The sequence below is a fragment of the Anabrus simplex genome, chromosome 4 (assembly GCF_040414725.1).
Source record: "Anabrus simplex isolate iqAnaSimp1 chromosome 4, ASM4041472v1, whole genome shotgun sequence".
NCBI classification, from domain to species: domain Eukaryota; kingdom Metazoa; phylum Arthropoda; class Insecta; order Orthoptera; family Tettigoniidae; genus Anabrus; species Anabrus simplex.
Window position 1 is genome coordinate 74211088 of NC_090268.1, and position 27325 is coordinate 74238412.

Here is a 27325-nt window from a genome sequence, read left to right on the forward strand (position 1 = left end):
ATTAACGTATTTATATAAAATCTTTTTTCTTTCTTTCTTTCTTTCTTTCTTTCTTTCTTTCTTTCTTTCTTAATCTGTTTACCCTCTAGGATTGTTTTTTCCCTCGGACTCAGCGAGAGATCCCACCTCTACCGCTTCAAGGACAGTGTTCTGGAGCGTGAGACTTTGGGTCGGAGATACAATTGGGGAGAATGACCAGTACCTAGCCCAAGCGGCCTCACCTCCTATTCTGAACAGGAGTCTTGTGGGGGGATGGGAGGATTGGAAGGGTTAGACAAGGAAAAGGGAAGGAAATGGCCGTGGTCTTTAGTTAGGTACCATCCCGGCATTAGCCTAGAGGAGAAGTGGGAAACCATTTCAAGGACAACTGCTTATATAAAATCAAAAGGTATTTTAAACAGATCACTGTACCGATATGATTCTCTACTTAATAAAAGCCAAAATATGGTAATTTCTAAATGTATTTCTTCCTTTATTTTAAGGCTGCCAATTTAACAAAGCTTAACATAGCACATACGATTCTAATTATAAAAATTAATTTCAATAGGAATAATCTTTGGAGAATATAATTTTAAAAATGTAACTGGAAGATAGATCATCGTATTCTCAAGGCTAAGGCCCCGTAACCGTAACCGTAAAATTAACGTAAAATTTGTGGTATTTACAATGGAGGAACAACATGAACGTAAAGAGTACACGGCAGCCAATCAAAACACTGCCATGTTATTTAGCACGGAAGTCGGGTTTTAGGTTATCTCACAGTTTTATATTTTAATGTCTCGATGGAATCAAACAACGTGGTAGCGGAATTCATATTAACTTCAAACATCTCTTGCTTTGCTCCTGGGAGATGTGTGCATGAAAAGGCGAACTAAACAACTGTGCAGAAAATGCGTCTGCCAAGCCCACTGAAATACCAGCATCAACCGACCCTATGAGCAACATTTTCACACCATTCATAACAGGGAATAACTGCATAAGGAATGGCATTACTAGCATCACTCATACCTCAGTCGCCTTCATGTTGTCAAAGCTCAGGATGAGACTCAGACAAGTGAGTGGTGGTTTGTTTTAAGAGGAAGTACAACTAGACAACTATCCTCTATATTACACTAATAAGAAAGGAAAAATGGAAGGGATCCGACACTTCGGAAAATGAAGATATCGGCCAAAGAAAGACAAGGGCCATGAAGGGCGTAATAATGAACGACTCCCTATATCTCGAGTGCTCTAATACCGTCGGGGTCGGAAAAGAATAAGAGTTGACCAAGGAAGATCGGACAGGATAGATGAAAGAGAGAGCCTGGCAAAATTAAGTGGAAGCAATGCCAGGATTCAGCTGTGGGTGGGCACCAACCCACGCTCCCAAGTTGAAATCCCATGGCACCACTTTTAGTCGCCTCTTACGCCAGGCAGAATTAAAGTAACAAATTTGTTTAAGCCCACTCCAGAAGACGTGGTGGAGTGTCAACACTAGGTCTTGCCAGCAAAGGCCTACAATTTAGAGATCGGGTGTAAATAGTGAGTAGATGTAACTGTAATATTTAAGGCAGTAACAGAGAAATTAGTCCGCCTCCGTGGTGTAGTGGTTTGTGTGATTAGCTGCCACTCCCGGAGGCCCGGGTTCGATTCGCGGCTCTGCCACGAAATTTGAAAAGTGGTACGAGGACTGGAACGAGGTCCACTCAGCCTGGGGAGGTCAACTGAGTAGAGGTGGGTTCGATTCAAACCTCAGTCATCCTGGAAGTGGTTTTTCGTGGTTTCCCATTTCTCCTCCAGCCAAATGCCGGGATGGTACCTAACTTAAGGCCACGTCCGCTTCCTTCCCTCTTCCTTGTCTATCTCTTCCAATCTTCCCATCGCCCAACAAGGCCTCTGTTCAGAATAGCAGGTGAGGCCACCTGGGCGAGGTATTGGTATTCCTCTCCAGTTGTATCCCCGACCCAGAGTCTGAAGCTCCAGGACACTGCCCTTGAGGCGGTAGAGGTGGGATCTCTGGCTGAGTCCGAGGGAAAAACAGATTACCGGGCGAGTTGGCCGTGCGGTTAGGAGCGCGCAGCTGTGAGCTTGCATCCAGGAGATAGTGGGTTCCATCCCCTCTGTCGGCAACCCTGAAGATGGTTTTCCGTGGTTTCCCATTTTCACACCAGGCAAATGCTCTGGCTGTATCTTAATTAAGGTCACGGCCGCTTCCTTCCCATTCCTAGGCCTTTCCTCTCCCATCGTCGCCATAAGACCTCTCTGTGTCGCTGTGACGTAAAGCAAATAGCGAAAAAAAAAAGGTAAACGGATTAAGAAAGAAAGAAAAAATAATTTTTTTGTTTTTACGTCCCATTATCTACTTTTCACGGTTTTCGGAGACGCCGAGGTGCCGGAATTTTGTTCCACAGGAGTTGTATTTGCGCACCTTCAAATAGGCTACCACCGGACTGAGCCAGGATCGAACCTCCAAGTTGGGGTCAGAAGGTTAGCGTCTCAACCGTATGTGCCACTCATCCCGGCACGAAAGAATTAGCTTTTACGTTAGATACACACACACATATATATTGTATCTTGCAATAAATTTTATTAGTATCTCCCAAGTTCCTGGCGATCCGGAACTAGGGGATAGGAGTACTCTATTCTATTCTATACTATTCTTAATCTGTTTATCCTCCAGGGTCGGGTTTTCCCTCGAACTCAGCCATAGATCCCACCTCTACCGCCTCAAGGGCAGTGTCCTGGAGCTTCAGATTCTGGGTCGGGGATACAACTGGGGAGGATGACCAATACCTCGCCCAGGCGGCCTCATCTGCTATGCTGAACAGAGGCCTTGTGGGGGGGATGGGAAGATTGGAAGAGATAGACAAGGAAGAGGGAAGGAAGCGGACGTGGCCTTAAGTTAGGTACCATCCCGGCATTTGGCTGGAGGAGAAGTGGGAAACCAGGGAAAACCACTTCCAAGATGGCTGAGATGGGAATCGAACCCGCCTCTACTCAATTGACCTCCGGAGGCTGAGTGTACCCCGTTCCAGCCCTCGTACCACTTTTCAAATTTCGTGGGAGAGCCGGGAATCGAACCCGAGTCTCCGGGGGTGGCAGCTAATCACACTAACCACTACATCACAGAGGCGGACTTATTCTATTCTATGTTTCCTAAAGTTTCCTAATGTGGTGGCATACTCAACTTCGATTTTGGCAACATCTTTGGAACATTGGTATGAGTAATACTAATCACACCATTTCTCACACAGTCATTTCAAATGACGACTGGTGTACAAATCTTTGCTTATAGGATCAGGTGATTGATGCCTGTCCGACTCCGCGGCTAGATAATTAGCGTGCTGGCCTTTGCTGCATGGGGTCTCGTGTTCGATTCCCGGCTGGTTCGGGGATCTTATTCCTCTGGCTTGGGTGCTGGATGTTAGTGCTGCCTTCATAATAATTAGAAATAATTTAACATGGAGCCCAATTCCCGGAACCCTTTTAGTCGCCTCTTACGACAGCTATACGATGTCAAATCGAAAGTCCTGTACCAAGACTCTCCAGAGACCACACGCCATTAATATTAATTGGTGCCTATGTTTAATAGACTTGGTAGACTGAAAGAGCAAAGGGAAACTATCACTCATATTTTTATCTTACAAGTAGAGGCCAAACCCTGCGGCCAACCGATTTCAGTGAGCTTCAATTTACCTGTTGGGGGCACTCAACAGTAACTCATCTATAAGAGTATAGGTCAATAAAAATGTAAACAAAACATTTCGTAAATTGCAGTACACTTTGCAGTATTTTCTACCTGAAATTAATATAGGCCTATACGTTCTCAGCCAACGGCCGTAGCCGTGCTGAAACACCGGATCCCGTGAGATCTCCGAAGTTAAGCAACATTGGGCGTGGTCAGGAGTTGGATGGGTTGCCACGAGCTGTTGGTGGGGGGTAAGGGAATGGAGGAGCGGAAAGGAACTGGCCACCCTACCGCACGTAAACTCCGGCTCAGGAACACCTCTGCGGAGGTTCGGACCTGCCTTCGGGCAGAATAACCTTTACCTTACCTATACGTTCTCAGAGTTACTGCTGGATCTCTCTCTCTAACTCTCTGCTAATTTGAGGTAGGAAATAAAGTTCACTGCAGTTTGCCTAATATTTTCGTTCGCATTTTTTATCTTCACTTCCTCCCAAATAATAATTTATTTTATCGTCGCCATAAGACCTATCTGTGTCGGTGCGACGTAAAGCAACTAGCAATATATATATTTCGTACAGAAAATATAACTGCGACGAGATCCAAACTCAGGTCGTCGAAATTCATAGTCACAAGCCTGGAATGAAACATCTGGCGATGAGAAACGTACGAATTTGGAAAACACCGAAACAAAATAACAATAGTGAAGGGACAAGGAAGGGAACTACAGTACCTACGCAAATCCTTAATGGCTGGCAACCAGGTATTACTTAATTGATAGCCAGTGTCCCTGTTGAAATTGTTAGGATTGCTTACGTATTTCCACAGCTTCCCGTATAATCCTGGACCTGGATTGTCTAGTGTGAGTAAGAGCTCGAGCATCTTGGAACATGACATCATGGCCCGACAATGGAGCTTGCTCAGCTATTGCTGATTTGTCTGGCTGGTTGAGAGACGAATATTACGTTCGTGTTCCTTGATACGGGTACCAATGGACCGGCATGTTTCGCCAACGTATACCTTACCGCAAGTACTGGGAATTTCGTATACCCCAGGATGTAAAAGTGGGGACAATTTGTTCTTGGTTTTACGCAGACTGTGAGCAATTTTAGTGACGTTGCCAAACACTGCTTTTATATTGTGTTTACGGAGGACCTTGGCAATTCGATCTGTGTGCTATGAATGTAAGGCAGGTAGGCAGTTCCCTTCACTTCTTCCTTCTGTGAGCTTTGCTTGGTCGTTTGGTGTACTTGTTTCCAGGGGCGGTGCGTGGTATTGCTGCAGGGTTACACAACTCCCAATAATTTTGAACTTCAATTGTCGTCTTTTCTTCTAATGTTTTGGTTTAGTAAACCTAACACATATTCAAAAACATGTTAAAATCAACCGTCCTCGGGCGTTCGTTGTACTAATGCTTCGTAACGGACCGACAAACGCCACTGGCTTCGAATCAAACTCAGGGGGTTTGCTTTCCTACGGCAACTCCCTAGCGGACAGCGCGGCGCAGTGTACCTCAGCAGGGACGAGCCTGCATAGCATCAGGTAGCATGCTCGCCAGTATCGGTCTCAGGGAGTTGCACGAGACTAGCAAGCCCGCTATCGAGAAACAGTTCAAATGTCCCCGTTAGACTGCGCCACTCCGCGGAGATTACTTCATTCCTACATTCTCTCCCCTCGTAAAGGTAATTCATTTCCATTTTTTTAAATTTACAGATTTAATTTACGTTGTAACGACGGACATAGGTCTTACGGCAAAGGTGGGATAGGAAAGGGCTAGGAGTTGGAAGGAAGCGACCCTGGCTTTAATTAAGGCACAGCCACAGGATTTCCCTGGTGTGAAAATGAGAAATCGCGGAAAAGCATCTTCAGGGATTCCAACAGTGGTGTTCGAACCCACTATACCCCGAATGTAAGCTCACAGCTGCGCGACCCTAACCGCACGGCTAACTTGCTGGGTAATTTCTTTTCCACGCCATACCAGACCACCCAAAATATTACCATCATCTTGCTTCAATGAAAAACAGGATGGCAAATTTTCAGTTCAAGTGAGGAAAAAGTAACTCTGCCAGGCTGAGTGGCTCAGATGGTTGACGCGCTGGCCTTCTGACTCCAACGTGGGCGGTTCGATCCTGGCTCAGTCTGGTGGTATTTGAAGGTGCGCAAATACATCAGTGTCGTGTCAGTAGGTTTACTGACACGTAAAAGAACTCCTGCAGAACAAAATTCCGGCACCTCAGCATCTCCGAAAGGTGGTGATTGGTGGTGGTGATTATTGTTTTAAGAGGAAGTACAACTAGGCAACCATCCTCTATATAACACTAATCAGAGGGAAAATACGGAAGGGACCCGACACTTCGAAAAATGAAGATATCGGCCAAAGGAAGACAAGGGCCACGAAGGGCGTGAAAATGAAAGACTCCCTAGCCCTCGCAAACCTAATAGCGTCGGGGTCGGAAAAGAACAAGAGTTGACCAAGTGAGGTCGGATAGGATAGATGAATGTGAGGAGCCTGGCACAAGTAAGTGTAAGGAATGCCAGGACCCAGCTAAGGGCCCCGTGGTCGCCAACCCACGCTCCAAAGTTCAGAGCCCCTGGGGCCCCTTTTAGTCGCCTCTTACGACAGGCAGGGAATACCGTGGGTGTTATTCTACCACCCCCACCAACAGGGGGATCAGCGTCTCCGAAAACCGTAAAAAGAAGTTAGTGGGACGTAAAGCCAGTAACATTATTAAGAGTAACTGTAGTTACAGTGTATAATTAGCCTCTTATTTCCTGGGTTGTAATTGCTAGATATATTACAGTTTGATTAGGAATGTAGTTCATTACTTAACGATAATAGAGCTTCTTGTTATTTCTGTAAGCTATAAAAATGTGACACTGAAAATGTTGGTGCAACACCCAGCTTCAGATACCGCCAGCCGCCACTGCTTATTGCTATGTGGGACAAAGGATAAACATTTTATTAACGTATAAACTCGAGTGTCTAAACTTTTCTCCACGACAACAGCCCTCGAATGGCTCTAATAGCATCGGAGTCGGAAAAGAACGAGAGTTCACCAAGGGAAGTTGGACATGATAGATGCAAGTGAGGAGCCTGGCACAAGTAAGTGGGAGTAATGCCAGGACTCCACTAAGGGTCCCGTGGTCGCCAATCCGTGCTCCCAAGCTGAGAGCCCCTGGGGCTTTTTGTCACATAAATTACACAAGGCTCACCTGGTGGCTGAGGGAGGATACGTAGAAGATGACCTCTTCCGTTGAACTTCAGGATTCGCGAGTTACAGTATCCATCCGCGATGAACACTTCCCCTGAAGACGCTACAGCCACAGCCGTGGGTTTACACAACCTCCTGGTGCCAGCCCCGGGACGGAATTTCTCGCCGAACACAAGTTCAGGGGTGCTCGCTCCGGGAGGAAACTGAAATATAAATGTTGGAAATTCATAGCTATTTAATTGGTAGTACGGGATAGGCACATGTTTCGAAGTTTTACTGCCCTACAGTTGAGTCTCTAACGCCACGTAACGACCGTTATCAGCAATGTGGAAGTCTTAATCAGTGGATGTTCTGCCTAAAGCAGTACCCTCCTTCCTTGTCCTACTCACAGAAAAGTGATCTGCACATCTCACAAAGAGCAATAATTACATTTTTACGAAAGTAATCCCAAAAATGAGGTCTCCTATCTTTTTCATTTGACAGCCTGAACATTTAGCTACCTTTTTACATAATCACCATTTCGGTCGATGCATTTTTGTAGACGCTGTGACAGTTTTTGTATGCCAATGTCATACCAGCTCGCCGCCATAAAGTCTACCGATCCCAAAACGTAGTTGTCATGATTTTACCGGCAGAATGTGTTTGCTTGAATTTCTGCGGCTTTGGCGAAGAGGGTTACCTCCACTGGCGTGATTGTTGCTTGGTCTCAGGTGTAAAGTGGAACGCCGAAGTTTCGTCACCTGTGACAAGTGAATCCAAAAAGTTGTCCTGTTCACCTGCAAAGCATGATTTACCATACACTATCGTCAATTGGTTGGCGGTAACATCCAATGGGAGCTCCATTCTCAGCGGCTGCCAAGCAAAGACTGAGTGCCTCATCGCGGCGTGCGCGAGAAACACTCTTCACAATGTTGTGATCAACAGCCATACAACTATAGGAGACCTTGTTTTTGGAATTACCCTCGTAAAACATATCAGTGATCCCATGCTGCTCCATAACATTCGTTATGAATAGGTCAGATAACTCGTCTTAATATACCTGCCGCAGTCATACTGTTTTACCTGCCCTTTTAAATGGTTTTATCAAGATTTAATAAAAAAGCGCGTTATGGCATGCCTTAGTTCGTAGTCAGACTTCATCCGTTCTGATGTGATCATGTCGTCTGATTGGTAAAATTCTATCCATATATTAGCTTTTTTTCTTTTATCCTGCAGTTCTTGATGCAAATCGTGGTATTATGTCCTGGAAGGCAATAATATTTTTAATCGTAGTTTTATATAAAACGGTTGTCTTGTGAGCTCCTAGGTTAGTCTCCAAGGAGCGTTCTTTAAGATACATGGCCTTCGCGCTGTCTAGTGTAGCTATGTTATCCTTCGATAGGTGTTCCCACATTATGTCTAAGACGTATGTCATGATGTATTTTGTTTGCAGGTAGACATTTTTTTCCTAGCAGCATGTACGTTATTAGAAACGCTCTGTCATCTGTTGAAAATATTTGAAAGCTGGGAAAGGTTACAGAATCAAAGAGTATCTAGCAAGGAATAGTATTCTTCCGTGAACAGAGGAAGAGTACACTCCCTGGCTTGACAGGTAGTAATCAAGGTACGTAGAATACAAGGTAGGGATCACTAGAGAGGTGCGCAGTTGCAAAGCAGAGCTGTGACGTCACGCAGGACCCTCGCGTTGAATTTGCTCTGAATGAGGTAGAGGTAGTTCGAATAAGAATCGCTGTACACGCAGAAGCTAGGTGCTAATAATAAACGATAGTAACATACCTGTGATGTACAAGAAACCGTGTGTGTTTATTTTATGTGATAAAACGTAAAAAGCAGTAATAGTGTACACTTTTCAGTATGCTTTGTCATGCCATTGCAGGCTGCACAAATTATAACAGGCACGCGAAGGAACGAAACATACACTTTCATGTAATCCCTAAAGCCACTGACATAAATAAATGGTGACAAAAGTAATCAAGTCATAATCGAAAGCTATCTTTCTCAGCTTGGAGGGTTCGGAAGGCTTTATGACCATCCTCTTCCGACAGCTGTGAGGCGAAAGGTGAGATCATTGCTTCTTAGCCTCAATGATTCCCAGGCGATAAGAAATTCCATCTGTCCTTCGGAAGATTATGAAACATTACGCCCAAATATGTTACATGCTACTGATGAACTCGATCAAAACTCGGATATCGTATGCCAGTCTAAGGCCAGCGTTGAGCCCACAAAATCCTATTCTTTACCGGAGGATAAGCAAAGGTTCGTTAAAGTCCTTGAAGAGCTAGTAAAACAGCTCGAGGACAGTCGCGAAACCAAGGATCGTGATGAGCTGCTTGAAAACTTCACAGGCTATATTGTAGCTTTTAGGGTAAAGAAGAAGAACCTCGATATAGAAAGCAATTACGGAGAGAAAACAGGTCAAACTACAAGGGGTGGAAATTAGATTTCAAAAAGAGGTCCATTTTTTCGCAAGTTGCTTAACGTCGCACCGACACAGATAGGTCTAATGGCGACGATGGGACAGGAAAGGGCTAGGAGTGGGAAGGAAGCGTCCGTGGGCTTAACTAAGGCACAGCCCCAGCATTTTATTGGTGTGAAAACGGGAAACCACGGAAAACCATCTTTAGGGCTGCCGACAGTGGCGTTCGAACCTACTATCTCCCGAATACTGGATACTGGCCGCACTTAAGTGACTGCAGCTATCGAGTTCGGTAGTTTCAATTTTAGCACGGGAAAGAACTGAAAGAGGGTTCTCAACATCATGCCAAACCTTACGGATATCCTGAAGAAGGAATTCCCCGAAATTTATGAGCTTCCAAGTTGCTTAGTGAGAAGCCGTTCTTTTATTCGAATGAACGCTTTAAACAAAAGTAATACATTCAAGAGACCGGGTTTCAGTTAATACAATACCGATAAAGAAAGAAGGAAAGCAAGTAAATTCCACTGATGCTAGGGATAAGTGTGTTTGATATTATTTTTTTAATACCAGCATTATACTTTGTGTATAACATACCTGTTATTTTTTTATGAAAGGCAATTTATTATGTTGTATATGAAACCAGTGCTAAGAATGTTAATTAATTTATATGGCCTATCTAATTGGAGGAGAACATTTACTGTACTGTTTGTGTTGTGGACAGTTTCCTAACATTTGCTGTTTGTGTTGTTGACAGTGTATATAGTTTCCCAATACTGCTTGTAACAACGGGCATATTTCTTGCAGTCATCAAGCTTTAATGTTCGCGTCTGTAACAATTAGAGCCCCTTTTTATTGTCAATATAGGTGTTGAGAACATGAACATATGGAATGGTCATTCCACTGCGATCACAGTCTTAGCATTGTTACAAGCTTTTATACAATACTTCAGAAACGCTGCTGGATTCACAGTGTATTTGATCTCCTATTATTACTCTACTGTAATAGTGAAGTGGAATGCATTTTCTTATGTTATGTTAAAATATCTATGAAGTTCTCTTATCTCTAACTTGTGGCTAAAACAGAATAGCTTACAGCTGTCTATTAGCCTACCTCATACAGAAGACAAGGCGCTGAGGGTTCATGTTGACGTCATCGACGGCCAAGCGTGGTGGGGAGACCTGCGCGTGATCCCTACCTCTTATTCTAACTACCTTGGGTAGTAATCAAACATGGCTGCATGCAATGACATTTCTAAGGATGAAAATCACATATATCAGAATATTAATGAAAGTGTTAGTCGCTTAGCAACCTGCTAAGTACAAAGTGTATTGCGGGTTAGGGTAAGCCTTCGCCAGCAATTATTGCAGTGATCACTTTAATGATTTGATTTTACGATTACCCAAGTTGGCTGAACTTCGAGACCTACTAATGTCTCATGATTCACCGGCACGTAATTCCGGAGAGAAAAAACAGAAATGAAGCAAATAGATCCATTTGACGAATTTGCCAAAGTTGTTTTTAGTAAACTCTTGATTATTGATTTAGAATTTATATTCATTTTAGACTGGTTGATAGTCGGCCATGGCACTGACTTCTGTTTGTACCTTCGCACACTCCGGTGTCCACTCCTAATCAGCAGGACCCACCAAGAACAGGCAGAGGAGATCGGTTACATAAGCATTAGGAAAGGGGGACGGCCTCCTTTTGCACCCACCAACACTCTCGACGAAGATGACTCTGAGGGTGACATGGACGAACAGGGTACGGTGGAAGTAGGAAGAGTTCAGAGTTACCCCATTCCAGAGATTCATTTTGACAATATAGGGCACTTAACAACATTTGTTGATGCAAAGAATGCCTCGAAATGCAGAAGGCCAGGATGCCATTCCAAAACTAGGATACTCTGTACAAATGTGGTATGTACCTTTGCGCTCTAAAAAAATTACTGCTTCTGATATTATCATACCAAGTAATGAGTATAATGGCTTTTGTAGGCCTATAGTATATCAAATTAGTGATAAATTGTCAAATCTTATATATAAAATTGGATGTTGGTATATTTGACGTTAATAGACTCAAAAACTACTGGACCGATTTCGCTGAAATTTTCACAGTTTGTTCTTATTACATCTAAAAGGGATTATCAAGTGGTTTGAACGAAATCTGATTGGTAGTTCGGCACTTTGGATGAGAAGGGGTGAAAAGGAAAATAGGGGAAGATAAGCAAACCGCAAGACAAGTCTGATCAGCGGGTTGCCTACCCAACAGTATGTGAAGATTACGATGTGTTTCTTAAAACTTATTTCTGCTTTTAATTATGTAAAAGTGAAAAGTCTAAGTTCTGCCCCCATAGCACAGGGGGTGAGAAGGTGAGAAAATGTCGCAAATTACAGATATTACGGGTGAATGTGTGTATGTTCCAGCATAGCTCTCAACGAAATTTGATACTCATATAACTTACTATCTGGAAAAATTACTGTAGGGGCAAGAAACCCATAGCACCCCTAAAGGAAGGGGGTGAAACTTAAAAATCCGAAAATGACGATATTAGTGACGATTTCATAGTCTTTGTGGTAGTTGAGATGAACTGTGACACTCTGAATGCCGTTTAAGTCAAAGTTCGTTCCCAATCGGTATGGTACATATTATGAATTACTGTTTGGAAAAGAAAACTGTAGGGTAAGACACACATACGGGCCGGATCATACAGTATATAAATTGACTTTCATAACTGACTGACTGACGGACTGACTGACTGACTGATTCATCATCGCCGAGCCAAAACTACTGGACATAAAGAAAATAAATTTTGGATGTTAAATTTATATTACGATGTAGGTGCATGCTAAGGGAGGATTTTTGGATATTCCGCCGCTAAGGGGTGAACAGGGGAACAAATTTTTAGAATGAGTATCTATATCTCAAAAACTTAACAGTTTAAAGACATGAACGTTAGTATTTGGAATATTCTTTAAAAATAAGGAAACACGTATATTTTTGTTTCCGGAAATTCCTTTTAAGGGGGATGCGGTGAAAAGAGGTTAAAAAGAGCTTGAATACTTTTTACGAGGATTCTTATATCTTAAAAACTGAAGATGTTGCAGACGTGAAAATTGGTATTCGGAATCCTCTATAAAAATAAACACATTTTTTATTTTTGGAAAATCCAGTTTAATAGGGGTGAACGGCATTGACAAAGGGGGTGAGTTTTTTAAAAGACTGTATATATCTACAGTATTTCTCAGAAATGTAACATTTTACACACCTGAAAATTGGTATTTGAAATGTTCTGTGAAGGTAAAGAAACACAGGTAATTTGTTTTCGGAAAATCCGCTTAAGGGGAACTGAAAAGGGGGATGAATTTTTAAAATGAGCGTATCAACAGCACATCTCAAAAACTTAACATGTTTCAGACGTGAAAATTAGTATTTTTAACCTCTTTTAAAAATAAAGAACCACATACTTTTGTTTCCGGAAAAAAACACTTAAGAGAGGGGGGTAAAAAGGACTGAAAAGGGAGTGGAATTCGTTTTATTAGGATGCTGATATCTCAAAAATTGAAGATTTTACAGACGTGAAAATTGGTATTTGGAATCTCCTTTAAAAATAAAGAAACGCGCTTCTTTTATCTTCTGAAAATCCACATAGGGGGAAATAATTGAGACATTAGTTGAATTATTTTTACGAGGATACTTGCACCTCAAAAACTGAAGATGTTATAAACGTGAAAATTAGTATTTGGAATCTCCTTTAATAAAGAAATATGTATTTTTTTTTGTTTTCGTAAAATCTACTTAGGTGGATTGGGGGTGGGGGTAGGACTGATAAAGGGGTTGAATTATTTTTATGGGGATACTTATATCTCAAAAACTGAAGATGTTACTGACATGGAAATAGGTATTTGGAATCTCCTTTAAAAATAAAAATAAAATCGACTTGAGAGAAGACTATTTCTCACACCTACAGTTCTAAGTCGCATCTTAGCCCCAAAAGGCAATAGAACAAACGTGATGTACAAAGACTTTCTGGGGTAAATGAAACTCAATTCTTCGGTGAGCTTTTATACTTTATGGAATTTCAGATAATGTCTTAGTACAATACCGGGGAACAATTACTTTTATCAGATGACGAAATCCACGCGAGAGAAGCCACGGGTAACTGCTAGTAATATATATATATATATATATATATATTTCGTTTCTATGTATGTTCAGAGCTTGTATGTTTTGATGAGAGTGTTTGAAAAATATGTTTTTGTTATTTTAAGTAATCAAAGTACATAATTGTAATTAAAACGCGTATTGTTTCTAAAATCTATCTGCTGAATCAAGATAATTGTACTGTAATCCATAATGTGTTAACGAAGACCTGAGTTCACATAAACACATTACGTTACAAAGAAAATTTTTTTTGTACAATTTGCTTACTGGTGATCCATATTCTCAGAAATTAAATATTTAAAAGTTCCATATCCAGAGTTTTCAGCCCAGGATTGAAGAAGATAAACTAATTATATAATGAAAGTGGCAAATATTAATTTCATTTTCCCCAGAATTTTGAGAATATTTCGAGCTGTTAACACACTTGAAGTTGCCCTGTTAAGTCAGTATTAGAACTAAGTAATGTATTTGGTGCGGGAAACTTCCACACAGTCCGACGATCTTTTACCTGGCTCGGCAAATGACAGACAATCAATGTAGCGACTATTGCCTTCATATCAATAAACGTATGTCGTTGCTTTATTCACGTAGCCATGCTACCTGGTCTGGGAGTAAGATACTACGCGATTTTTCATAAATAATTTCGCAAATATACACTGACTGACAGAGCAAATGCAACACCAAGAAGGAGTGGTCAGAACTTTATGCCAATTGCAGGGTAGACTGACGTCACTGAGGTATGCTCATGATGTGAAATGCGCCGCTGTGCTGCGCACGTAGCGAACGATAAATGGGACACGGCGTTGGCGAATGGCCCACTTCGTACCGTGATTTCTCAGCCGACAGTCATTGTAGAACGTGTTGTCGTGTGCCACAGGACACGTGTATAGCTAAGAATGCCAGGCCGCCGTCAACGGAGGCATTTCCAGCAGACAGACGACTTTACGAGGGGTATGGTGATCGGGCTGAGAAGGGCAGGTTGGTCGCTTCGTCAAATCGCAGCCGATACCCATAGGGATGTGTCCAAGGTGCAGCGCCTGTGGCGAAGATGGTTGGCGCAGCGACATGTGGCACGTGCGAGGGGTCCAGGCGCAGCCCGAGTGACGTCAGCACGCGAGGATCGGCGCATCCGCCGCCAAGCGGTGGCAGCCCCGCACGCCACGTCAACCGCCATTCTTCAGCATGTGCAAGACACCCTGGCTGTTCCAATATCGACCAGAACAATTTCCCGTCGATTGGTTGAAGGAGGCCTGCACTCCCGGCGTTCGCTCAGAAGACTACCATTGACTCCACAGCATAGACGTGTACGCCTGGCATGGTGCCGGGCTAGAGCGACTTGGATGAGGGAATGGCGGAACGTCGTGTTCTCCGATGAGTCACGCTTCTATTCTGTCAGTGATAGTCACCGCAGACGAGTGTGGCGTCGGCGTGGAGAAAGGTCAAATCCGGCAGTAACTGTGGAGCGCCCTACCGCTAGACAACGCGGCATCATGGTTTGGGGCGCTACTGCGTATGATTCCACGTCACCTCTAGTGCGTATTCAAGGCACGTTAAATGCCCACCGCTACGTGCAGCATGTGCTGCGGCCGGTGGCACTCCCGTACCTTCAGGGGCTGCCCAATGCTCTGTTTCAGCAGGATAATGCCCGCCCACACACTGCTCGCATCTCCCAACAGGCTCTACGAGGTGTACAGATGCTTCCGTGGCCAGCGTACTCTCCGGATCTCTCACCAATCGAACACGTGTGGGATCTCATTGAACGCCGTTTGCAAACTCTGCCCCAGCCTCGTACGGACGACCAACTGTGGCAAATGGTTGACAGAGAATGGAGAACCATCCCTCAGGACACCATCCGCACTCTTATTGACTCTGTACCTCGACGTGTTTCTGCGTGCATCGCCGCTCGCGGTGGTCCTACATCCTACTGAGTCGATGCCGTGCGCATTGTGTAACCTGCATATCGGTTTGAAATAAACATCAATTATTCGTCCGTGCCGTCTCTGTTTTTTTCCCAACTTTCATCCCTTTCGAACCACTCCTTCTTGGTGTTGCATTTCCTCTGTCAGTCAGTGTATTTTCAGGTCTACATTCTGAAATAAAACCTATTTAGCCATGTGAAATCTCTCTCTCGGAATGTTTATATAAAATTTCATGATATTCCACCCAGCGGTTTAGACATGATGCGGTTTCGGACAGCAGACACGCGTGATTTCATTTTTATGTAGAAAAAAGCACTCAGTACATCGTGGGATTAAAGGGCACCTTCAAGTGGATAGAAGTGGCCAAGAGGGATGTGGAATTACTCAAGAGATGATCCACAATAGAACAGTTAAAAAAGTCGACAGTCTAAAATCGTTTGAAAAGAAACCACTAAAGATGAGATCCAAACGGATCATTTCCGAAGAGGAGATAAATATGAGAAGCGAAAGAATGAATGGATTCTCGGCAGAGAAAAGAAGAAAACCTTAAGTTTTATGTGGCTATTAGTTTTCCAGACTTGGAAAAAAGTATACTCAATAACCTTGACGATGGACGTTCGTGCATCTTACCCTAAACATTTAATTCTTTCGATGTGAATCACTCAATAACCTTGACGATGGACGTTCGTGCAGCTTACCGTATACAATTAATTTTTTTCACTTGAATGTTTTAAGGAGACAGTCTGGAGATAATCTCATCTTTTAAAATAATGTAAGGATTTTCAAGAAAATTTGTGCAAATGTCACCGACATTGAAGTAAATACATCTCAAAACTTTAATTAATTTTGAAAAATAATATTTTTGAATCTTCTGATTATTTCAGTTCCATACTTTTCGTGAAGTTTAATTGAAATGCTAACGACAATTTGGCATTAGGTTGGTTGGTGATACTTTTTCAAAACACTGTTTATGAACTTTTCTGTACGTAATTTACATTCTGAGGTAAATTGTATGTAAATTCATGTAATATTTATGTACAAAAATTGGGGAAATATCCATATTGTCTGTAAAATCCTAATATAACTGTGATACATGTACCATAAAAATCTTGTTTTGCCAGAATATTATGAGATACAATGGGATTCAGTACCTAAAACTGGAATTTTCGGGAAAAGTAGTTTCTACTGTGTTCGAACTCCCTGTCAACAGTCTTGAAGATGGTATTCCGTGGTTTCTCATTTTCCAGACGAATGCTGGGGCTATACCTTGATTACGGCCACGGTCGTTTCCTTCACACTCAGCCCTTTTCTATCCCGTCGTCGCGTCTGTGTCGGTGTTGTAACGATTCAAATCCCGTTACAAGCATTCATCTGTATTATTATTATTATTATTATTATTATTATTATTATTATTATTATTATTATTATTATTATTATTATTATTATTATTATTATTATTATCACTATTATCGTAGGTATTATTATTGTTTGTTTCAGTTCTATAATCTGATTTCGCTATATATTAATTAATTATCGCTTACTTCATTGTAGTTAATTTATTGTGCATATATATATATATATATATATATTTCTGTGTGTGTGTTAGCATTAAAATAGTGTAGAGTGAGTTTTGATGCCTAATATCAGACATGGATATGTTTTGTGAAACCTTTTGACATTGCAACATATGGTGTAATACTGCCACCGTAACTGTCGAGTCATCGCTCTGTCATTGTATGCATTTAGCGTTGAGATCATATTTAAGGAAGACATAGTTCGCCTGAGGCTATTTCAACACAATATGTAACATTTGTAGCTGGATGGGAGTTACATCATGTCTGTTTTTAACCCTGACGTGGGTGTTATACCATGTGGCAAATAATGGCTATATATAGGGGCTGTAATCCTATAGCGGTAATCAGTTGGAAGAAGAGATCAGTTGGAAGGAGAGTGAGGCCGCAGATGGTCATTCAATTCAGTTGGAGAAGTCAGTTGGATAGTTCAGTTGGTTGGAAGCAGTTGGTTGGAAGGAGATGAATGGAGAGAGTTGCCATGATGTCCATTGGAGTCAATTGGAAGGAGACTTATGTGGAACAGTGATACGGGTACGTAATCGCCAGTGACCAAATGGATTATATGTTCGGAGTGTGTTTCGTGCATCTGTTCGGTCCAGTTCTTGTATCTGGCCGATGACCTTGATGTTAGGCTCCTTTAAACAACAAGCATCATCAGTTCTTGTATCAGTTCGGTGCCAGCCAAATCCTGAGTCGTCGTAATGCAGACTAACAGTTATCAGTGAATTACTTGTAAAGTTGATTGTGAAGTGTGGATATAATTTCAAGCTATACTATATCTCGTTTGTGAAACTAAAAGGATACATCACCAAATTAGGCTTGATATACCTATAGCTGGTACCAATTCAAAGGAATACGTCGTAATAACACTCAAAGTGTTGAAGGTACTGTAAAGTGAACCAGTGAGGGACAAATTTCTTGTATAACTTTTAAATGTACGGTCAAGAGGATTTGAAAGTTAATGCCTACAGTTTCCTTCAGTTATAATGTCAGAGTTTTATATTATCTTTTGAATTATCGCAGTAAATCTCGTTCGTTAAAAACAGCATTTAAAGAATATATTTTGTTTAGTATCAAATAATTGTTTCATTTCAATAGTAGATCAGATAACCTCACATTTTAATGGGGAAACCGAACGCCAAACTCCTTTTCCGAGAACCTATATATTATGCTGTCAAAGTACAAGCTTATTACCTAGAGATCTTAAAGACTCTCATTTTATTATCGCCACATCTATTTGTAGCTGGCGCCCATCAACTATTGCATGCGTAAGCAATCAGGTAAGTACTAAGTTTGAGTACATAGTCCGACGATTGAGCATATTATTTCATGAATAATTGTATTTCATTTAAATTTAGTTTCATATTTTGAAATCCGTGAGTAAAAATGTACAGTGTGAAGTAAAGCAGATTGTAGAAATAAGTATTTGCGGTGTCCCGCCCAGAAAACAATGGATTGTTAATGTGATAAACTGTTTAAATTAAACTTATTATTATTGTTATTAATATTGCTATATGTAAAGCTGCGTGATCCAAGAGAGGATTTACCCAAAAGGAGCTCCAGAGGAGTTTTGTAAGAGGTCCCACAAGCGGAACGGAAGTCGATCCCCACTATGACTGCTAGTAAATACCTGACAATGACTATCTGACATTGTACCTCTTTACTCTATGGAATTTAATTACCTATGTAATCTAATCATTGTGAATTATTGTGTGTATGGCCATTGGCTGCAATAAATTATTACATTGTTTTTTATTATTAACAAACACATCCCAAATGGGAAATATCCCGCTGGCAATGGTCACTTAAAGTTAACATAATTTCCCAACAACAACAACAACAACAACAACAAACAAACAAACAACCAAACAAATAAACAAACAAACAAACAAACAATAAACAATTCCATGGAAATAAAATATTACAAGAAATACTACTAGTTTAACATTCTAAATCCAGTATCATCATATACAAATTCACACACACAACTTAAGTATTTCCAGTACTTAACTCTACGGCTTACAATACTATAGGTTGAGCTTACTACTAGCTTTACCGAGCTCGATAGCTGCAGTCGTTTAAATGCGGCCGGTATTAAGTATTCGGGAGATAGTAGGTTCGAACCCCACTGTCGGCAGCCCTGAAGATGGTTTTCCGTGGTTTCCCATCTTCACACCAGGCAAATGCCGGGGCCGTACCTTATTAAGGCCACGGCCGCTTCCCTCCCACTCCTAGGCTTTCCCTGTCCCATCGTCGCCATAACACCTATCTGTGTCTGTGCGACGTAAAGCAACTAGCAAAAAAAAAAAAAAAAAAAACTACTAGCTTAACATTACAAGTGATAAAGAAGTGAAGTTAAACCATAATTTCCTTGCAACGACAACAACAAAAACAAAAACCTTGTGACAAGAAAGAAGAAACTTATTCCTTTCAATTTAAGACATTTTCTCTGGCAAAATGACCAAAATATATATCTTTATCTCCAGGCTGTCCCCGTAATAGGCCTGTCGATGGAAGTCTGGAGATCTTACTTCAAATATATTATTCACTCTAAGCGAATCTCTCAGTAAGATTCCACTGCCTAAGGCATTGCCTGTTATTTTGGAGCTGTTATTCGGAACATAGTATTTTTCCGGAACAAAAACAACCGGAACTGTTCTAGAAAAAGAACAACTTTGCTCATCTCTAGTTTCCTTATATAAGAATATGCATTCTCTACATTTTAATAAGAGGGTATTGTATTCACATACTGTATGTTGAATTCCTTTACTTAAGTACTGATTTATTCCACGTGACCACACAATACGCCTGTGCGTAGAAGTGTGAAGAACTTACCTTAAACACCTGATGCATAGCGACGTCTGTGAGCCAGGTATTCCCATGATGGTCTACGGTAACACCATGGGGTAAGTAGAAGAATCCACCGCCCCAGGAATCTATCACTGCTCCAGTAACACTGTCCAGTGTCAGCACTGTGTCAACGGCGATTGGGCCATCTTCTACTCCCTGGAAATGTTCTGTCTTGTTGAATGATCTGAAACGAGAGACTCCTCTTTCAGTGTTCTATGATTTTAAGGACTTTGTATTAGAGATGGGCAAAAAATAACACACCATTTATTTTGGAACTCTTCCGGACTGGGAACTGATTTTTAAATGAACAGTACGCCGGAACATCCTTTTCTGAAAGAACAGTGTTCCATGTCGCCTGCAATCCAGCGTTTGTTCATTAGAAGTGTTAGAACTAGAGTATTATACATAGTGGTGTGTACAAACTTGACAATATCAATTACCGAATGTTTCATATTTTACTGGTACCTGCCTTCTTTTGCCTGTCTGTCTGTCTGTCTGTTAGGTCATCAGCCCAGAGGCTGGTTGGATCCTCGAATAGCACCACCAAAAGTTATGCGGTTATAAGGAAACTGCAAAAACCAATGGCAGCACCAAAATGAGGCGTACTAGGCAAGACGAGGAGTGAGGTAGTTTTGCCATTGCTTTCCTCACTGGGTCAGAAAGTGCTATTGCAGCGAGACTGACCCTATGAGCAACACCTTTCATAACACTCAGATGCACTGGTCGTGCTCTGAATGCCATTACTCAGCACCACCCATACCCCAGTAACTTCCATATTGTCACAGCCATGGACTTTACTCTGGCCTGTGCCAAGAGATGGATATAAAACTACTGTATCCATCAAGAAATGGCACTTTTGCCAGATAAAAGCCTTATTTAATCTATAACTGTCAGGTTGTTCTGTCTGTCGAAATCAATTTATGATTAAATAAAATATATAAAATACCTGGAAAATAAAACATTTAAGAACAGATCAAACCTGAAAATTAATTTAATTTAATTAAGGTTTTTTTGTTTCATTAATACCAATTTGTTGTGATAAAACAATGTTTCACCGTTTTCTAGAGACATTAAAAGTAAAACGTGCGTCTAACAGTGAGAAAACAATTTTCGAATTAGCATTTATGAGGTTCGATAATATTTTCTAATTCTCCACTGCCTAAGGCATTGACTGTTATTTTGGAACTGTTATTCGGAACATAGTATTTTTCCGGAACAGGAACAACCGGAACTGTTCTAGAAAAAGAACAACTTCGCTCATCTCTAGTTTCCTTATATAAGAATACGCATTCTCTACATTTTAATAAGAGGGTATTGTTTGATTGACTATCCGCATAGCAGTCTTGAGTAGTCATACACCATAGCATAGCAGCTTAAAACGCTATATTTGGCTACTTTGACCATCAGAAAGTTTTTTACACCTCATCTCCAAGGTTACTCAAGGCTCGCTCAGAATAGTAACGTCAGCGCCATGGAAAAGAAACGTTTAAGTGCAAGTGAAAAATAGAAGTTGATTAAAGAAGTGGAGAAAGGTAGGAGGAAGAAATGATAATATTCAAATAATACTGAAATTGTAGAGGTAGAAAAAATCATTTATGTCGAACATTGGGGAGTAAATGACGGTACAGTTGATATGTTTTGTTGGCCCGAAGTAGTATGAACGTTTCTCTGCACCTCGAAGGATTTTTAACCTGTGCAGGCACTTCGAGATATCGACGTTCGACTGTATTTGAATCGTTTGTTTCACAAACGACACTTCTCCAACGTACCAAATTGTTCAGAAAACAGCAAAAACTGTCCGTAGTGTGTAATGTCATTTCTTTCTTTTTCTTTCTTTTTTTTTTTTGCTATTTGCTTTACGTCGCACCGACACAGAGAGGTCTTATGGCGACGATGGGATAGGAAAGGCCTAGGAATGGGAAGGAAGCGGCCGTGGCCTTCATTAAGGTACAGCCCCAGCATTTGCCTGGTGTGAAAATGGGAAACCACGGAAAACCATCTTCAGAGCTGCCGACATTGGGGGTCGAACCCACTATCTCCCGAATACTGGATACTGGCCGCACTTAATACTGGCCGCACTTAAGCGACTTTAGCTATCGAGGTGAATGTCATTTCTATCCTTTCGATATTTAATATGCTTATTCTACTGTTGAAATGACTATGACAGATAGGTTGTTTGTATGAAATAGTCCAATATGTCCCTTTGCAGACTTTGTTGAAAATGGTGGAGACGTGCTGTTTCTGCAACAAAAACCATTAATGAGAATGTAAGGAAGTGTAACATTGATTTTTATGTCATTTCAATTTCAAAAGGAACTTTATTTGTACTGAGGAAATACAGTGTTTAAACCCATTATTTAACAGTTATTCGTAAGACTTACTTATTTGCACATATTATGATTATACCACATTGTATAGAAAAAAAAACAGAAGAATACTCCTTTTATGTCCCTTTCCAAAGTTCAAAATATATATAAAACAAAACAACACAATGTAATACAAGTAACATGTAAGTCTCTTATCTTTGAACAATGCTTCTCACTTTTATTGCGCTGACGTTGTCCGTGCAAACAGTTCATTATAAAACTCATGGTGTTCTTCTGGTATGTAAGATTCCAACTTCTTTATGCCTGCTAATTTCTTTTCATTTAATGGAACACAGCCCTGTGAATAAGCAAGTCTAGTTGTTAACAAAGGGAGACGGGTTGCAGAAATAAGCAACTTGAAAGTATGAACGCACAGTCCATCAATACTGTATTTTCCTAAGACATGATTTGCCTCATACTGAAACTCAATAAATTGATTTATATGAAACGCGACTTTTGCATCTCCTTTCACACCTCTTCCTAGCGACTCAATTGAAAGAACTGACTTCTTGAAGAATGTCTTCCACCAGTACTACTTTGTGAAGCGGGCTGATTTGAAGTAAAAACAACACCTCTCCAGGATAAGTGTTCTTTCTGCATAGAACGGAAACTTTCATTCGCGACTGACAGGCAGAGATATATGGTAGAAGTGTTTTTTCTGCCCAAAATGGTAGCCCTTCGTGCATTAATCATGGCAATATTAATAACTCATATAGTGTCAAAAAGTGGAGAAGTGCTGTTTCTGCAACAAACGATTCATTTAAATGAATGATAGTGAATTTATATTAAGCTTGCTAAATTATGATTTGACATTTGTAACTGCTAAGTCTCAAAAAATTGAATTCTACCAAATTTCAGCTAGTTAAAGGTGATCCTCCTGCCTTAAACAGTATTTGTTGGAAGTATCCCGTGTTTTCAATCCAGTCATTATTATAAAATACCAACTCACAATGTTAGTTAAAATCTTTATAGACCTGATGCATATTCAATTAATTTTACTATGAATTGTGGATTATTTTTTGCAAGGGCATTTTTGAAAGTCGCACGAACACTTTTAGATTTTTGGTGACAATGAGGTGGTAAGGAATAACACTGGGAATTAGTCGGCCATTGCCTAATTTTAACATGGTGTGGAAATGGAAAACCGCGGAAAGGTACCTTCAGAGCTGCCGGTGATGGGATTCGAACCTACCGTTCCTCGAATGCAAGCTTACAGCTACAAGAACGCTACGGCGTAGCCAATTCGCTCGGTAAATTGTCCAGTCCTAGGATCCTTAACGGGTCAGATGGTTTGGGTCAGTACCTATTCCTGTACTGTACCCTGGGTTCAAATATCAGTGACTGCTGGTACGGGAGAGGTTTCCACCAGTATCTCTGGTTTCGTCTATCAATTTATTTCCCATAATCATTCATTTGTAATCACCTTGAGATGAGTTACAAACCTAAAGATCTGGCACCGGGCGAGTTGGCCGTGCGCGTAGAGGCGCGCGGCTGTGAGCTTGCATCCGGGAGATAGTAGGTTCGAATCCCACTATCGGCAGCCCTGAAAATGGTTTTCCGTGGTTTCCCATTTTCACACCAGGCAAATGCTGGGGCTGTACCTTAATTAAGGCCACGGCCCCTTCCTTCCAACTCCTAGGCCTTTCCTATCCCATCGTCGCCATAAGACCTATCTGTGTCGGCGCGACGTAAAGCCCCTAGCAAAAAAAAAAAGATCTGGCACGTTCCTATATCTTTGTGCCAGTTGATGCTTCATCACCTGACCTAGCACTTAGCTAGAAACAAGTAGATATAACTTAGTTCTAATCTTGACAACATTCCTTAGCAGATCGAGTAGGGGTTCCCATGCTACGGAAAACGTGCAATTAAGACATTTCCTCAAGTGTGCCGAAAGTTGAAGGGCTAAAGAGCACGGAAAGGTGTCAAATTGTGAATCTTGGATAGCTCTATCAAACTAAAAGGAATTTAAAAATTTGAAAAGAGCCTAAAATCACTTGTTTCTTTACTCATTTTTTAAATTAAAATCCTAGCCAAATTAACTTCTTTACATAAGTCTTTTCCGGAATGTGTTCCTTGGTTCAATATCCTCAGGCTATTTTTTATTTTTTGAAAAATGTCCACAGTGAATGTAGTTATAAGGGCTTAAGTGAAACTCTACATTGACTCACATTAGCGCTCGTAGTGGTAGAAAAAGGCAAACTGCTAATCTAATCGAGCGGATAACATTAATAAGGAGAGGATTGTAATGAGGGAATAAATAAAGAATATACTCTCATATTTTATTTACCTAAAATTCGTCGCCCATATCCCTAGTACGTTCACTTCCCCACTGTCGCCAGCCCTGAAGATGGTTTTCCGCGGTTTCCCATTTTCACACCAGGTAAATGCTGGGGCTGTACCTTAATTAAGGCCACGGCCGCTTCCTTCCCAGCTCTAGGCCTTTCCTTTCCCTTCGTCGCCATAAGTCTTAACTGTGTCGGTGCGACGTAAAGCCAATTGCAAAAAAAATATCCCTAGGATGTTTCCAACATTGAGTTGCTTGCCTAAAGGGCTAGAAGTGTGGATTTTAAAATTATTTTTGTTTAATTTTTTGTTTACAATTTGCTTTACGTCACGCCGGCATAGATAAGTCTTACAGCGACGATCAAATAGGAAAGACTGTCGGGCTGAGTGGCTCAGACGGTTGAGGCGCTGGCCTTCTTACCCCAACTTGGCAAATTCGATCCTGGCTCAGTCCGGTGTTATTTGAAGGTGCTCAAATACGTCAGCCTCGTGTCGGTAGATTTACTGGCACGTAAAGGAACTCCTGCGGGACTAAATTCTGGTACCTGGGCGTCTCCGAAAACCGTAGAAGTAGTTAGTAGGACGTAAATCAAATAACATTTAAAACATTATTGTTAGGAAAGGACTAGGAGTGGAAAGGAAACAGCCGTGGCCTTAAGTAAGGTTCAGTCCCAAGGTTTGCCTGGTGTGAAAGTGGGAAACCATCTTCAGGGCTGCCCACAGTGTAATTCAAACTCCCGAATGCAAGCTCACAGCTGCGTGACACTTTCGCACCGCCAACTCGCTCGGTTGTAGATGTAGTGTATATTAAATGCCCTTAAATAGAAGCTGAAAGTTTTACGTATCCGTATGTGATATCTCTGTTTGTTTGTTTGTTTGTTTGTTTGTTTGTTTGTTTGTTTGTTTGTTTGTTTGTTTGTTTGTTTGTTTGTTTGTTTGTTTGTTTGTTTGTTTGTTTGTTTGTTTGTTTGTTTGTTTGTTTGTTTGTTTGTTTGTTTGTTTGTTTGTTTGTTTGTTTGTTTGTTTGTTTGTTTGTTTGTTTGTTTGTTTGTTTGTTTGTTTGTTTGTTTGTTTGTTTGTTTGTTTGTTTGTTTGTTTGTTTGTTTGTTTGTTTGTTTGTTTGTTTGTTTGTTTGTTTGTTTGTTTGTTTGTTTGTTTGTTTGTTTGTTTGTTTGTTTGTTTGTTTGTTTGTTTGTTTGTTTGTTTGTTTGTTTGTTTGTTTGTTTGTTTGTTTGTTTGTTTGTTTGTTTGTTTGTTTGTTTGTTTGTTTGTTTGTTTGTTTGTTTGTTTGTTTGTTTGTTTGTTTGTTTGTTTGTTTGTTTGTTTGTTTGTTTGTTTGTTTGTTTGTTTGTTTGTTTGTTTGTTTGTTTGTTTGTTTGTTTGTTTGTTTGTTTGTTTGTTTGTTTGTTTGTTTGTTTGTTTGTTTGTTTGTTTGTTTGTTTGTTTGTTTGTTTGTTTGTTTGTTTGTTTGTTTGTTTGTTTGTTTGTTTGTTTGTTTGTTTGTTTGTTTGTTTGTTTGTTTGTTTGTTTGTTTGTTTGTTTGTTTGTTTGTTTGTTTGTTTGTTTGTTTGTTTGTTTGTTTGTTTGTTTGTTTGTTTGTTTGTTTGTTTGTTTGTTTGTTTGTTTGTTTGTTTGTTTGTTTGTTTGTTTGTTTGTTTGTTTGTTTGTTTGTTTGTTTGTTTGTTTGTTTGTTTGTTTGTTTGTTTGTTTGTTTGTTTGTTTGTTTGTTTGTTTGTTTGTTTGTTTGTTTGTTTGTTTGTTTGTTTGTTTGTTTGTTTGTTTGTTTGTTTGTTTGTTTGTTTGTTTGTTTGTTTGTTTGTTTGTTTGTTTGTTTGTTTGTTTGTTTGTTTGTTTGTTTGTTTGTTTGTTTGTTTGTTTGTTTGTTTGTTTGTTTGTTTGTTTGTTTGTTTGTTTGTTTGTTTGTTTGTTTGTTTGTTTGTTTGTTTGTTTGTTTGTTTGTTTGTTTGTTTGTTTGTTTGTTTGTTTGTTTGTTTGTTTGTTTGTTTGTTTGTTTGTTTGTTTGTTTGTTTGTTTGTTTGTTTGTTTGTTTGTTTGTTTGTTTGTTTGTTTGTTTGTTTGTTTGTTTGTTTGTTTGTTTGTTTGTTTGTTTGTTTGTTTGTTTGTTTGTTTGTTTGTTTGTTTGTTTGTTTGTTTGTTTGTTTGTTTGTTTGTTTGTTTGTTTGTTTGTTTGTTTGTTTGTTTGTTTGTTTGTTTGTTTGTTTGTTTGTTTGTTTGTTTGTCCAAACCCTGGCCCGTTTCTCTACAGGGTCGGCTATGAGGTGAGATAAATCTGTCGTGGCGGGTTTTTATGACCGGATGTCCTTCCTGACGTCAACCTCATCATAGGAGTTAATCTGATTAAATGAATGAGGTGATATATGAGAGTAAGAAGGGAGAGGGTCCGCCTCTGTGGTGTAGTGCTTAGTGTGATTAGCTGCCACTCCCGGAGGCTCGGGTTCGATTCCCGGCTCTGCCACGAAATTTGAAAAGTGGCACGAGGGCTGGAAACGGGGTCCATTCAACCTCGGGAGGTCAACTGAGTAGAGGTGGGTTCGATTCCCACCTCAGCCATCCTGGATGTGGTTTTCCGTGGTTTCCCACTTCTCCTCCAGGCAAATGACCGGATGGTACCTAACTTAAGGCCACAGCCGCTTCCTTCACTCTTCCTTGTCTATCCCTTCCAATCTTCCCATTCCTCGTTCGGCTCCATGGCTAAATGGTTAGCGTGCTGGCCTTTGGTCACAGGGCTACCTGGTTCGATTCCTGGCAGGATCGGGAATTTTAACCATCATTGGTTAATTTCTCTGCCTGAGGGGCTGGGTGTATGTGTCGTCTTCATCATCATTTTATCCTCATCACGACGCGCAGGTCGCCTACGAG

General features: G+C 40.8%; 1 protein-coding gene across 1 annotated transcript in view; it reads right to left on the bottom strand.

The window, feature by feature from the left end:
• Pal2 (Peptidyl-alpha-hydroxyglycine-alpha-amidating lyase 2) overlaps nucleotides 1–27325 on the bottom strand; it is a 138105-nt gene that overhangs the window by 87971 nt on the left and 22809 nt on the right. Inside the window, exons 3-4 of the mRNA XM_067146009.2 lie at nucleotides 19782–19980; nucleotides 6878–7079 (exon numbers count right to left, since the gene is read on the bottom strand). Of these exons, the coding sequence (XP_067002110.2) occupies nucleotides 6878–7079; nucleotides 19782–19980 (401 nt within the window). The remainder of the gene's footprint in view (nucleotides 1–6877; nucleotides 7080–19781; nucleotides 19981–27325) is intronic.